Source organism: Calypte anna, chromosome 4, assembly GCF_003957555.1.
Source record: "Calypte anna isolate BGI_N300 chromosome 4, bCalAnn1_v1.p, whole genome shotgun sequence".
NCBI classification, from domain to species: Eukaryota; Metazoa; Chordata; class Aves; order Apodiformes; family Trochilidae; genus Calypte; species Calypte anna.
In genome coordinates, this window is record NC_044247.1 from 18,451,889 (window position 1) to 18,464,390 (window position 12,502).

The 12,502-nt window shown below is 42.8% G+C and overlaps 1 protein-coding gene across 11 annotated transcripts in view; it reads right to left on the bottom strand.

The window, feature by feature from the left end:
- Nucleotides 1-4,319: 4,319 nt before the first annotated feature.
- ATRX (ATRX chromatin remodeler) overlaps nt 4,320-12,502 on the bottom strand; it is a 72,082-nt gene continuing 63,899 nt past the window's right edge. For all 11 annotated transcript variants that reach the window (XM_030449079.1, XM_030449077.1, XM_030449081.1 and 8 more), the window contains 5 exons: nt 10,809-10,958; nt 9,756-9,881; nt 8,777-8,872; nt 8,102-8,230; nt 4,320-7,387 (listed from right to left, as the gene is read on the bottom strand). In XM_030449079.1, coding sequence (XP_030304939.1) covers nt 7,109-7,387; nt 8,102-8,230; nt 8,777-8,872; nt 9,756-9,881; nt 10,809-10,958 — 780 coding nt within the window. In that variant the 3' untranslated portion in view covers nt 4,320-7,108. The remainder of the gene's footprint in view (nt 7,388-8,101; nt 8,231-8,776; nt 8,873-9,755; nt 9,882-10,808; nt 10,959-12,502) is intronic.

The window sequence follows — 12,502 nt, forward strand, 5'->3', positions numbered from 1 at the left end:
GAAAAACCCACAAAAAAACAACCAAAAAAGGCTTTTCAGTGGTACCCTGCTTAAGCAGCCTCAGAGTTTGTTCTGTGGAATGATGCTACGTGGACTGGTCCTGATGCGTGGGGTTTTTCCTGCTGTTGGGGTGGGAATGGGGTGAGGAACGTTATTCAGATGTAAGCATGGATACTGTGCATAAGGACAAAACTATTTATAAAAATGTATATGATATTTATTTTATATATTTATTTATTTCAAAAATAATTTTATTTTTAATGAGAGATGCTATGACCGGATTTTCATCAGGAAGAATAAGGTCCTACTGAAACAGGAAAAAAAAATGAGTTTTAAGAACTTATTGGCAATAAAATTGTCTTTATATTGTAGATTTCTTGCTAGCCCCTTTTTTTTTTTTTTTTTTTTGGTGCTTCTTTAACCCAGTATTTCCCCATCAGGATGAATATTAAGACCACTTCAAAACCAAACAAACAAAAAGCATTGTACTGTTTAGTGGTGAACTTCGTGTTGGCCAAAGGTTGAACTGGATGATCTTGAAGGTCTCTTCCAACCCAAGACATTCTCTGATTGTGTGAAGATAAATTACCTACACCCCAAACTCTTGTGCAAGGATGACATCAAACCATACCTGGAATGGACTCTGGAAGAGTGACCCTACTGGTCCAGCTGGGTGTCCAACAAACTGTCATTTCAAAAAAAAAAAAAATGCAAATTTTTTTGGGCTCAGCCATCGGATGGGATGTGGGTGATGGTGGTGGCTGCATGAGAAGGAACCTCATGGGCTGGCTGGGAGTCCTTGGGCTGCAGGGAAGAGCCAGCACAGCTCTTGGTGTCAGATGTTGGCACCTGAGATGCTTTGGGTGCTGTGGATTAACCAAGATTTCCTGTGGAAAACCAAGGGGAGGAGAAACATCTGCTGGGGGTCTGGATGTCCCCTTGTTCCTGCGATGGAACCAGAGCATCCCCCACAAGGCTATTGGGAAGCAGCATGGAGAAAAAATAGAAAGCAATTAATTATAATAAAACCAACAACAAAACAACTGATTTTTAAGCAATTACCACGGATGATGATCCTGCCTCAGTTGAACCTGCCAAAGTTTTGGCAGCCCTGTGCTGGAGGAGCCAGAGCTTCCTGGAGCTGGGCTCAGGATGGAGGCTTCGCTCTGCAGCCCCACAGAGACACTTGTGCCACTCATCTGCCTGCTCAGGATGTCACAAAGCTGCAGGGGAGGCTTCCAGGAGTGATTTTTTTTGTTTTTGGTCCCCTGGGATCAGCAGGGAGGGATTTGTAGCCCATGGTGGGAGCAGGAGTGTATACTTGCTCCAGAGGTTTTGCACAGAGGAGAGGTTGATGTGAAGCGTGGTTCTCCAGTGCAAAAATACTGAAAAATAGAGATGTGGTGGCCTTCAGTTGGGGTTTTCCACAGCAGTGTTTTTCACAGCTTTGTTTCTCAGCCTCCCCCTTGCAGAGAACTTGAGGTAAAAAATCTCAGGTCCTTCAGCTTCAGTCTGACTTCCCATCACAATTTTCCTGACTGATGATCCACACCTCCTTCTCCATGAGCTGGGCTGGTACCAGGGCAGTCACCCTGGTGCCCAGCTCTGCTCCCAGCATCTCTTGCCCTCCCTGCCAACTCCCACATCCCAACTGCTCCCTCAAGGAGCTTTACCTGGAATGATCCAGACATGAAGGAATTTAATCCCGTGTTTGAAATAAAAAGTTTTTATTTACCTTCTTCCTCTGAGTCACTGCTGAAACATCTCATCCTCAGCTGCCATGGTGGCTCTTGGAAGTGACCTGAAATGTCCTTTTGACCTTCCTCTGTGTGAAGGGAAATCCCTCAGACCTCCAGCTTTGCTCTGCCCCTCAGGAGGATCCGGCCTCCCTCTCACCAAGGCTTTCCATTGCTAATGGTTAAGGTTCTGCTCCTCTTCTTCAAAATGCAGGTCAGAACCTGGACATTTTTCATCAACTGGAAAAGGAACTGATTTGGCCCATGGGGGCCACGTGATGGACTCGTTCATCCAACACCCTGAGCAAGAAGGTTCCTCAGCAGAGGCTGTGAAGGGACACACAGGTACAAGGGATGGTGTTGAACAACCTGCAGGTTCTGGGCCCAACCCCCTGATATCTGAAAACAACAAAATCTGCAAAGAATTCACAGGAACTTGGTAAAGATTGGTGCCTCCTCCCTGGAATTGTTCCAGGCCCAGGTTGGATGGGGCTTGGAGCAGCTTGGTCTGGTGGGAAGTGTCCCTGCCCATGCAGGGGGTGGAAGGAGATGATCTCTAAGGTGGGACAAGAGGATCTTTGAGGTCCCTTCCAACTGTGGTCCAAACCCTTGTGTGGTTCTATGTGGGACATTCTTTAAAGAGGGAGTTCAGTGTTGCAAAATACCACCCAAATAGTTGCTTTGAGCAGGAGTTTTCTGGCTTTGCTTCTGGTTCTGCAAAATCCTTAAGGATAGGAGCAGTCTGAGTGCCCTGGGAGCTGCTGAACAGCAGCAGAATTCACCACCACAACCATAGGGTGAGTGGCTTAGGGAGCCACAAGTGGTGTGCAGGGGGGGTTTGCACATGGACACACCCAGGTGTATCTGCTCCAGGAGTGGCTCCAGGGGCTCCCCTGCTCCTGCTGGGAAAACTTTAGAGGACAAAACATTTGTTTCAGCCCAAGGAAACATCAATGTGCATTTGGGATCTCAGCTCATGGAGCCTCCATGTGGTCTGAAGTGACAAGGCCATCTGGAAAACCTCTCCCAAGGGTGCTGGGGTCCCACAGAAACCCCAGTGCAGCCTACAGTGCTGCTCTGGGCAAAAAAAGGACAAAAAAAAAAAAAAAAAAAAAAAAAAAGACAACAACCCAGGACAAAAGGCATCACTTTCAACCCTTTCCACACACAAGGGGTGGGCCATGCTGCAAGGGAAACATTATCCCAGGAACAGCTGCACAAAGTAGGAAGGAGGAGGTCAGCAGCAGAGGAATGGGCAGTTCCTCCACTCTTGCTATGGTGACCCCAAACTCCGTTCTCACCTTCCAACCCTACAGTCCCCCCTGTCCTGCTCCAGGGCTGTTCTCCCCTTTTAGCCCTTTCCCCACACCCTCCTGGGGTCACCACCTCCTCAGGTGATGAAAGATTTCTTTTTGTGTGTGATGGGCAGAGGTGGCCCAAGGGCACTCACAGAAGGATGAAGGATCCATCCTGCATGCACACGACCATCCAGGAGCTTCTCCAGAGCCTTCTGCCTGCAGTGCTGTGCCCACCAGCAGTTTGGGAAGGTTTGTCCACCCTTGGGTGGGATCCTGCTGGTGCTTGACCTTAGGACATCTCCAGGGCACTCTCTGCAGCACAGAGGGTGCCTGTGGGGTCACTGCTACACCTGAGCAGGTTTGGGAAGTTCAGATTCTGTGTTCTTGGGTGGCTGATGCTGCAACAGTACATCCCCAGCTGGGAATGTTTAGGACATTTGTCTTTCTATTGGAATTGAAAATTTATCCAACTCCAAACCCAATCAATTTATTTCCATTCACCCTGCCCACAGAGGTTCTGCTTCCAAGTTTAATACAAAATACCCTCCCAGGGTAAGCACCAGAGCACCTGACACATCACACTGTGGCTGCTCACCAGCACAGCACCTCCCAGGCCTCTTCTGGGATTTGTCCCAGGACATTCCCCAGCCCAACACAGCCAACATCCAACACACACCCACCAGCCTCCTGCTGCCCTCTGTCCAAGCTTTCATCGAGGTAAAAGTTTCAAGGATATTAAAAACCACATCCCCCTGGGAGCACAACTCCATCATCTCCACACCAACACCATTTTTGCTGCCTCTCAGCTATCAGCAGGACTGGGTTAGGGCAGCCCTGGCCAGGAGACACAAAAAAGCTTCAAGTATAAGAAACAAGCATAGGGGCAGACTTAAAACACAACTCTCATGTTTTCTGGGTTGTTGGTTTTTTTTTTTGGTTTTTTTTGGGTTTTTTTTGTTTTTTTTTTTTTGTGCAGTAAAGGGTGTTTGTATCTTTATAGGTTAAAATAGGCCAATAGGTTATTTTAATTTGGCCAAAGAGAACTTCACCCCAGCTCCTAAAATCTTCCCACTGCTGGACAGTGAGGAACAGACAGGCTGCATAAAAGTTACTGCTACCTTCATCTGATTTAACAACCTGGACCCACGGCTCTTGTCCCCAAATTACAGAGTTCCTGCTGTCCCCAAATGGAACTCGTGGCTACATCCCAGTGAAGGAAACCAGACGGTCCCAGCAGAGACCTTCTCAGCCCTCAGCCCTGCCAATGCAGCACAAAGCACATGGATGTATTTTGGTCACTTTATTAAATGAGATATTAAATAGTTTAAGTTTCAACTACTAAACAGCACTTTGAATGGTGAAAACACAGATAGTATATCGTCATACTTGAATGCTTCTTCTCTTTAAAAACACATTTCCAGTCCTTATATATATTACAAAAACAGCCTTATAGGAAGAGGTGACACTTTTTTTTTTTTTCCCTAGCGTACTTAAGATATTTAATACAGAACTGAAAAGCCATCTAAGAGAAACAAAGGCAAGTCTTCACAGCTGTATGATTTCCGCAGCCAAAGCTGGTTGATGGACTGAAACATTACTATACAACTGGGACAAAACATATACAATATCACAATACTAAGCAAAAACGCTTTACATCCAAAGGAATAAACAGGTTACAAAATGTGGAGAATTTAGCAGGCAAAACTGTATTACAAGCAACATTTTTATTCGTCATCTTAAGCCATTTCAACTAGTTAAAACATCTAAAACAAATATAAAAATGAGCCTTTTATTATCTTACTGATGTTATGTTCCATCTTTAGGTATCTCTTAAAGCTGATGTTATACTCAAAGCACATTGTTATGCAGCTAAAATGTCGAGTGAGAAACGTGTATGCAAAGTGGTCCAACTTTTATTTCAAATGCTTATTCTCAGATTTCTTCTTATGCGTTAAGTCTTCTGTTATCCATAGCTTTTGTCCAGAATGGAAAAAAAATGTGCCTTTAAATGTTGCCTAAAACTTCCACATTTAAGTCTTTTGAGTTGCTGTAAAACTCCATTGACCGTTCCCAGGGTTGGCAAAAAGCATTTCTCAGATTCAGGACACATCAGATCAGGACACAAGAGTTGCCCAGCGTACGTTTGCCTTCAAATATTTGTCTCAAAGTCTCACTTTTTGTTTCTTCTCGTGTTAACACGTCTCTTCTAGCTCCTCCCTCCCCCCCCAAATTAAATTTAATTGTAGAGCTGGCAAAGCACGAGAACATACTGAGAGTCTTGTGTGGTACTTTGTAAGAAAAGAGTCCAAGACAGCAACTTGGTAGCTGGTTTTGCAACAGATCAAACAAAGGCTGTTCAGGTTACAAACCCAAGGTTCAATCACAAAATGAAATACCACGTTAGATTTGCATATTTAGATGCAAGAAAAACCTCTCCAAAAAACACTTGTCCATTCAGGGCAAGAATTCAAATTCCTCCAAGAAACTTTCCAGAAACCAAACCAATTTCTATTCATGTCAGCAAGTCAGAAGAGTCCAGCAATACCTGGAGCAAATGCCTCCACCTGCTTGTGTCTCCAGAGCTCTCTATAGTCAATACACCATTGCCTCCAATGTTTGTCACTTATATTTTACCCCCAGATGATAAACTATTCTTTTTATGGGGGCAGGGGGGCAGAATCAACCAAACTCTACTCAAAGAAAAGCACTATTTGTATTTAATTCCATCTTCACAAGCACAAAAAGTGTGGATAAAGAGAGTGCTAATGATATAGAATAAAACTCCAGAAATTCAAGTCCCCATCTACATTAGAACCAAAAAACAAACCCCAAAACACAAAAAACCAAGCCCTTTGTGTACTAAGTCATGTTTTCACACCAAGGAAAGGGAATGGGGAGGAGTGCATAACCAAAACTCTTACCTAACAGAGGAAAAGTTGCTTCACCTTTCTGGCAGCTCTGGAAGTTGCCACAGCACTTTCTCTGTCTCAATTTGAAGTCAGCAATGGTTCTGCTATTTGGAAGTTGGTTATCTAGCAGGGTTTGACCCTGGCCACCACTGTGCCCCCCCCACTCCCCCTCTTTTTTTTTCCTTTAACCCCCAAAATACCAGGAATTTACATTTTCTTGGCCCATCTCCCATTGCCGGCAATGGGGAAAGACAGTAGCACCAGCATTAAGGAGTTAACAGAAATGTGCTTTGTATTGGACTCCCTGGAGAGGAAAAAATCAGCCTGTGAGGGAAAAACATCTCAGACTCCTCCATCACCACTTGCTATTCCGTCACGTAAAACTGAAAAGAAAAAATGGCAGAAGACCAGGGAAGAGCAATCCCCTTCCCTGAGTCGCTAGTTAAGGCTGTGTACACAGTTCCTATGTAACTGCACGACTCAAAAAAAAGTTTCAGAGCAGTAGTACTTAAGAATATTGCACTCAATTCTCTGTCAAAACGAGTATTTTCGGTTCCTGCTTCATTCAGCATAGATGATATCGTGTGAGTCCAGACCTGAAGTCAAAAGGAAGCTGGACTCCTCCTGTTAGAACATTCCCACTGTTAGAAAGAAATGGGTAAGCAGAAAAGTATTCCATAATTTGAGGAATCAACTCTATTCAAGAACTCAGCTGTTTACAACTCACATATGGTGAAACACGCAGCCCTGCAGCCCTTCCCAAGCCTCTCAATTCTGCTGACAGCTTCGTGGCTACTAAAAAGCAAGTGCAGGAGTTTAGACAGGAAACCTGTGGAGATGCTACTGTTCTGGGAGGACTTGTTTTCACTGAAAACAACTTGTTATCTCCTGTACTCAACATATGTAAGAAGATTCTAGGCAACATCACTGACAACAGGGAAAACATTATGTCCTATTCAAACAAAGCTGAAAGACTAATATGGAACATGGCATCTAAGGGGACCAACCAAACTATTGGGGGTTTTTTTTTTTTTTTTTTGTTTTTTTTTGTTTTTTTTTCCTGTTTTTTTTTTTTTACAGTTGAGTTCTGTTAAGCCATTGATTCCTAAAAAAATAAAAAGTTCTTTCTCTGATTTTAACAATCCTTTAGGCTTTTAGTGCAAAATCACATTGATTTCCCTTGGGAAGGCCCTGGATTTTTGCCTCTCATTGGGGGTGGTGCTCGTTGTAATGGTGGTGGCTGCATCCCACCAGACACTGACCCATACATTCCTCTCATATCTAACTGTTGGTAGTTGGAAGGATTCATGATTAAACTGGGAGGCTTTGGCATCATGAGATGACTCATTGCTGCTTGCTGGTAAGACATCTGCTGCTGCTGCTGCTGATTGTACTGCTGCTGTAGTCTCCTGTTCATGAGGATCCTCTGCACACAACTGATTAACTGTGGAGGGAAAGCAGAGAGCTTGTAAGTGCATGACCCAGCTCAACCCAGCAAGGTTCAAGTTCAGAGTTAAAATCAATTTGCTAGGGATAGGGTGGCTGAAGGAAAAAAAGCACCATTGTTATCACCATCACTAATGTGATGTTATTCCCAAGCTGATTACTGCAGAAACCACTCAGTAACACTGTTCAGGACTAAGTTTTCCTGATAACTTGCCTATTGTATTGCAGGCAGCATTTAGGTAAGAGGAAAATCTCTCCCTTGACACAATCTGGGCAACTTTCAGATTTTGCAAAAGAATTCTAAGCTAAAAAGCCATTACCAATCCTTGCTAAGATGGGCGTTGCCTAAGTTGCTTCCTGAGCTCTGGGAATCAGGTTTCTCCCTAAGCCTCATGACCTTCAAGCAAACTACTTCAACAGAAAAACCTGGCCAGTATATTCTTTTTAAAAAAAATGAGCTTCTGGAGTCTCCTTTGCTGAGGCTGAGCCACACCACCCAACACACTGCAGAGCTCACCATCTCCTGAGGTCACCTCACACACACCATCACCTCAAGCCAGCAAACACCTCACTCGTTGAAACACTGCTTCTAAGGGACAGATTTATGAACCCACACACATGGTTCTGTTTCATGAACACACACACACAAAATCCATACTGAGTATCCCACTGCCAACACAGCCAGTTGATAAGCAAGGATTGGATGTTTTACCATCTGTTGTTTAGTAAGGACATCGTTGTAGATGGCTTCTCGGCGCTTGACATCCAGCTCCTGGCTTGCCTGCCTGCTCAGTGCCAGGGCCTGCACTTGGCTCTCTGTGAGCGTTAAATTTTCTTTCCACTGAAAAGGAAAACAAACCAAAACTTTCTTGCCAGTGGTCATTAAAAAAAAAAAGAGAAGAGTAGCAGTAACTGGGGGCTTGTGTTGTGTTCAGAGTTGCAGCAAGAATTAAGACAGCCCAATTCCCAGTAAATGCAAAATTCTGCTCTGCTCAACTCAGAACTGAGTCACTGGTTCTTCTAACTGCTAATGCAGGTTATGTACCTTGAGATTATTGGGAGCAAATGAGAAATGTTAAGAGAGATAAGGGTGAGATATAAAAACCACATCTTGTCTATAACTATTATTCTTATTTGTAGGAAATCAGCACAGTGATTAATTAATAATCTGAAGTGTTAGTCCTGTAAGGCTCTATGTCATCTAAATACCATTAAAGGTGGGAATTGTATAATAATGCAGTTGTATAATTGTATAATAATAATAATTGTATAATAATAATGCAGTTACTTAGCTGAATGACCATATACAACAGTGATTTCTTTGCCTGGCAATGTTCAGCATTTTCCCATCTCCTGATCTAACCCTACAGTTTGCCACTTCACTCACTATGGTTGAAATGATGTCTTCAAGGGGTTGAATTCTTGCTGCATTCACACTGTTGGTTGCTTCCACAACCTTCTCTCTTCCTTGATTAATAAGGTCCTGAAAAAACAAACAAAAATTAATTATAAAGCACAGATACAGTGAACACATTTCTTTGCCAACCTTTTATAAGTTTTCTTCAACTTTGCCTCATGTACCTAGATTTTAACTACTTTTTTTTTTCTTTCAATTTACACAAGTCAATGAGCTGAAGCTTCCACACAACTGAACCTCAGCATGTGCCAACCTGCCACTTTGTAGAGTGGACAGGGTTTGTTGAATAAAAAAAAACTGTTTTGGTACCCAAAGGTTTTCAGATCATCACAGGAATGCAACATTTCTACCCAGGCAAATTTTTTGTGATAGGAACTTCATTCCAGTCTCAGCTCATTCTGGGTGCTCAAAATATTATCTTTATTCTAAATTATGTATAGCATAACACTGGCATGTATTGTGTCTTATTCCTCAGGTATCTTCAACACACCCCTCCTCAGAGGTTTGCAACTCTTTACATGTCTCCTCACCAGAGGAGCTGAACCACAGGACAACTGTGCTGCAGCTCCTGCAGCTGACAGCCTGGCATCTCACTAGGAAAAATTTCCTCAGGTGTTTTAGCTAAAATCTGAGATAACAGAGGAACAAAGCACGTGTTTCTCTCTCCCATTCCTCCCTGGACAGAAGATGGAGGTAGGAAGCTAAATGTGGTAACTGATGTCTGCAAAGAATGCAGCTCATGTTCCCAAAGCCCAGGAACAATACAGAGGTGTGGGTTCATACACATCCAAACACTTCAATACAGCAACACACACAGACCTATTAGAATCAAGAGATAATTGCATAAATAGGAACATATTTTAGTTTCATGAACCATTATTTGAGCCTGAAAACCACAGGCACGCTTGCAGCACCACAGCCACGTGGGACTGCTTAGGCTGTGCCTTACCTCCAGCTGCTGGTTACTCATTGCTGACAGAGCCCCCAGGTTGAAGGGGATGTATGGTGTCTGGGAGGTGAAGTTTGTGGGAAGCATATTGGTCCCAGCTGGCATGTTGAAACGCATGGTCAAGCCCTTAAAAACATAAAATGCACTTAAATTGGAGTAACTCTGATCACTGATGGTCCGCAACAACCCCTGGAAAAGCAGAGGCTGAGAAATCAGCCCTCAGAGAAGGTCAGAAGCACAGCACCATGAGAATGAAGGGAAACTGCCCCAGTACACTGAAATCCTTCCCAAACCTCAATTCAAAAGGATATTTTAATCACAGAGGAGCATCAGTTCCAGCCCTGAATAACAGAGCAGTTTAGCTTAACTGTAATTATTTGATACACTGAGAAAAAATAACTTGGGCCTATTAGATCTGAAATTAAGATGAATCTTTTTTACCTGGCAAACCCACTACACTTACTGCTGCCTCTGACCTGACTGTCCTCACATTCTGAAGAAGTGAAATGTATCATTTATTAGCAGTAAGAAAAAATATTTAGTAAAAAAACCCAAATAAACCCAAATCTGTAGCAAATTTACCGTTTTCTTCATTTCACCACCTGCATAAGTATCAAAAAAACAAGACACAGGCAGAGTAGGAAAAAAAAAAGTATTAAGATTTTTAGGCCCTGTCTAGCAGATTCTTGTATCTTTGTGGGAATGTGGCAAAAAATTCTGCATAGTGTGACTGTAAGGGAGCAAGAAATTTCCCTCAAGCAGTCAGAGAGAGCTATTACACAGGGCACCAGCTGAATCTGAATATGAAATAGAAAAAAATGATCTCAAAAGAAAAGGTAATTTTTAAATTAGTGAAGAAAATACAAACAAAAAACCAGCATCAAAAGAGCACACAAGACACAGTATCCCCATTCTTCATATGTCAAAATTTGCTATATACAGCCACTTCTTGGTCTATTAGAAAATCAATTTCCCCAAAACAAACTGAAGAGATGCTACTTAAATCTGGAAAGGTTATTTTCATCTATGTAAAACCTGGTAAGACAGCTTTACCTTCTTTTCTGCTTCATATTCTGCCCATGCTGCTTTCCTTTCCTCTTCAGTGAGTTCCTCTTCCTCCTTGTGGTCCAGGAGTGAATCATGTTCGTGGTACCCAACTATATACTCTTTATTGATTTGAAGCAATTCTGCCAGAATTGTATCCTGGTCAAATGAAGAGACAATAAAATGAGAACTCACTCAGTTGCTTGACTTGTTTTTTTTCTCTGTGCTTGCCTAACTGACTGCTTTGACCTAAAGAGCAGCTCAGAGCACTTCACTGCAAAACAGAATTAAAAAATAATGTAATACACACAATTTTCCTCAGTGGGAGGGCAATGGATTAACAATCTGCTACAGAGATGACAGTCCAATCACTTAATGAACCACAGGAATGCTCTCAGATTCCACGACAATAAATGCACTTTAAGAACCTAAAAAGAATGGAATGTACTCAATGATTTTTCCTTTGCTTAGGCTGGATACCTGAGCAGACCTATCAATAATCTGCATCTCTAAAAAGAAAGAGCACTTCTGCTGGATTTAAAACATTTGGTACTTGGGTCCATCAGCTGTCCCTCAGCTCTCAACAGCAAAGGCTTTCTTAGAGCTGTTCAGATACAGGTCAGGATCAAGAGTCCTCCTCCAGATGGACTCAGAATGGTCAAACCCCTGCTACAAACCAGGCTGGATCAGCAGCTTGGACTTAGACCTCTGTGTTCCACAATATCCCTAATGCTTAACTGCTTTTAAGGTTAACCAAAATATTTACAATGCCCCTTGTAATGGCAGCCTGATCTGAAGGCTTTGTCCACAGGCATACAAACCTTTTATATCCATATATCTGTATTTTATATATATATATATACACTTTAAAGAGAGCTCCAACACAGCTCAGCATTCAGTCTAAGACTTCCAATACAAAACAATTATACATAAATCCTGGAAGTCTTTTTTGAAATGCAGGGTTGCCAACATGTTGAGTATCTCCTACATAAAGCAAAACCAAACTACCTACAACTACAAAACCCTAAGTTGCTACTGCCCCTTGGCTGGAGTACAGATGCCCCATTATGGTAGATTAATTATCCCAATTAAAAAGTGATATAAAAACTGAGAGAGAACTGAATGAATCACTCCTGAAATAAATCCCAGTGAAAGTACTTTTTGCAGCAGAATTACATGAACACCTACAGACCCACCCCATGCCCTTATTCTGCCAGGCATTTCTGCAAGCAGGAATACAAACTCTCCTACCCTGACTTTTTACAATCTAGGCAGAAAAATGACTGCAAAGAATGGCTTGTACCCACAAGCAGGTTTTTGCAGCAACACTGGGAACTGCCTGTGGCAGTCCTGAGCACTGCTCCTGCCACAACACCAAGCTGTGTGTTCCTGTGTGTGTTTAAAACTCACCATTATTAAGCAATGACACAGGCTGGTCTTTGGTTCATCCTTCTACTGCCTGGTTCCTCTAAATATGAATCAATGCCTCCATCACCAGCTCTTCAACAAGATATTATCAATATTGTCCCAATGGAACAAATAATGGGATTTTTGAGGTGGTGGGGGAGAAGGCAGAGACAGAAGAGGGATGCAGTAATAGGATATGATGAAACCATCTAGAGGAAGGGGATGAGGATTCAAAGCCATTCCAAAAGCAAACTAACACAAGCAAAGAGCTCTCAGCAGCATCCCAGAGCTGTACA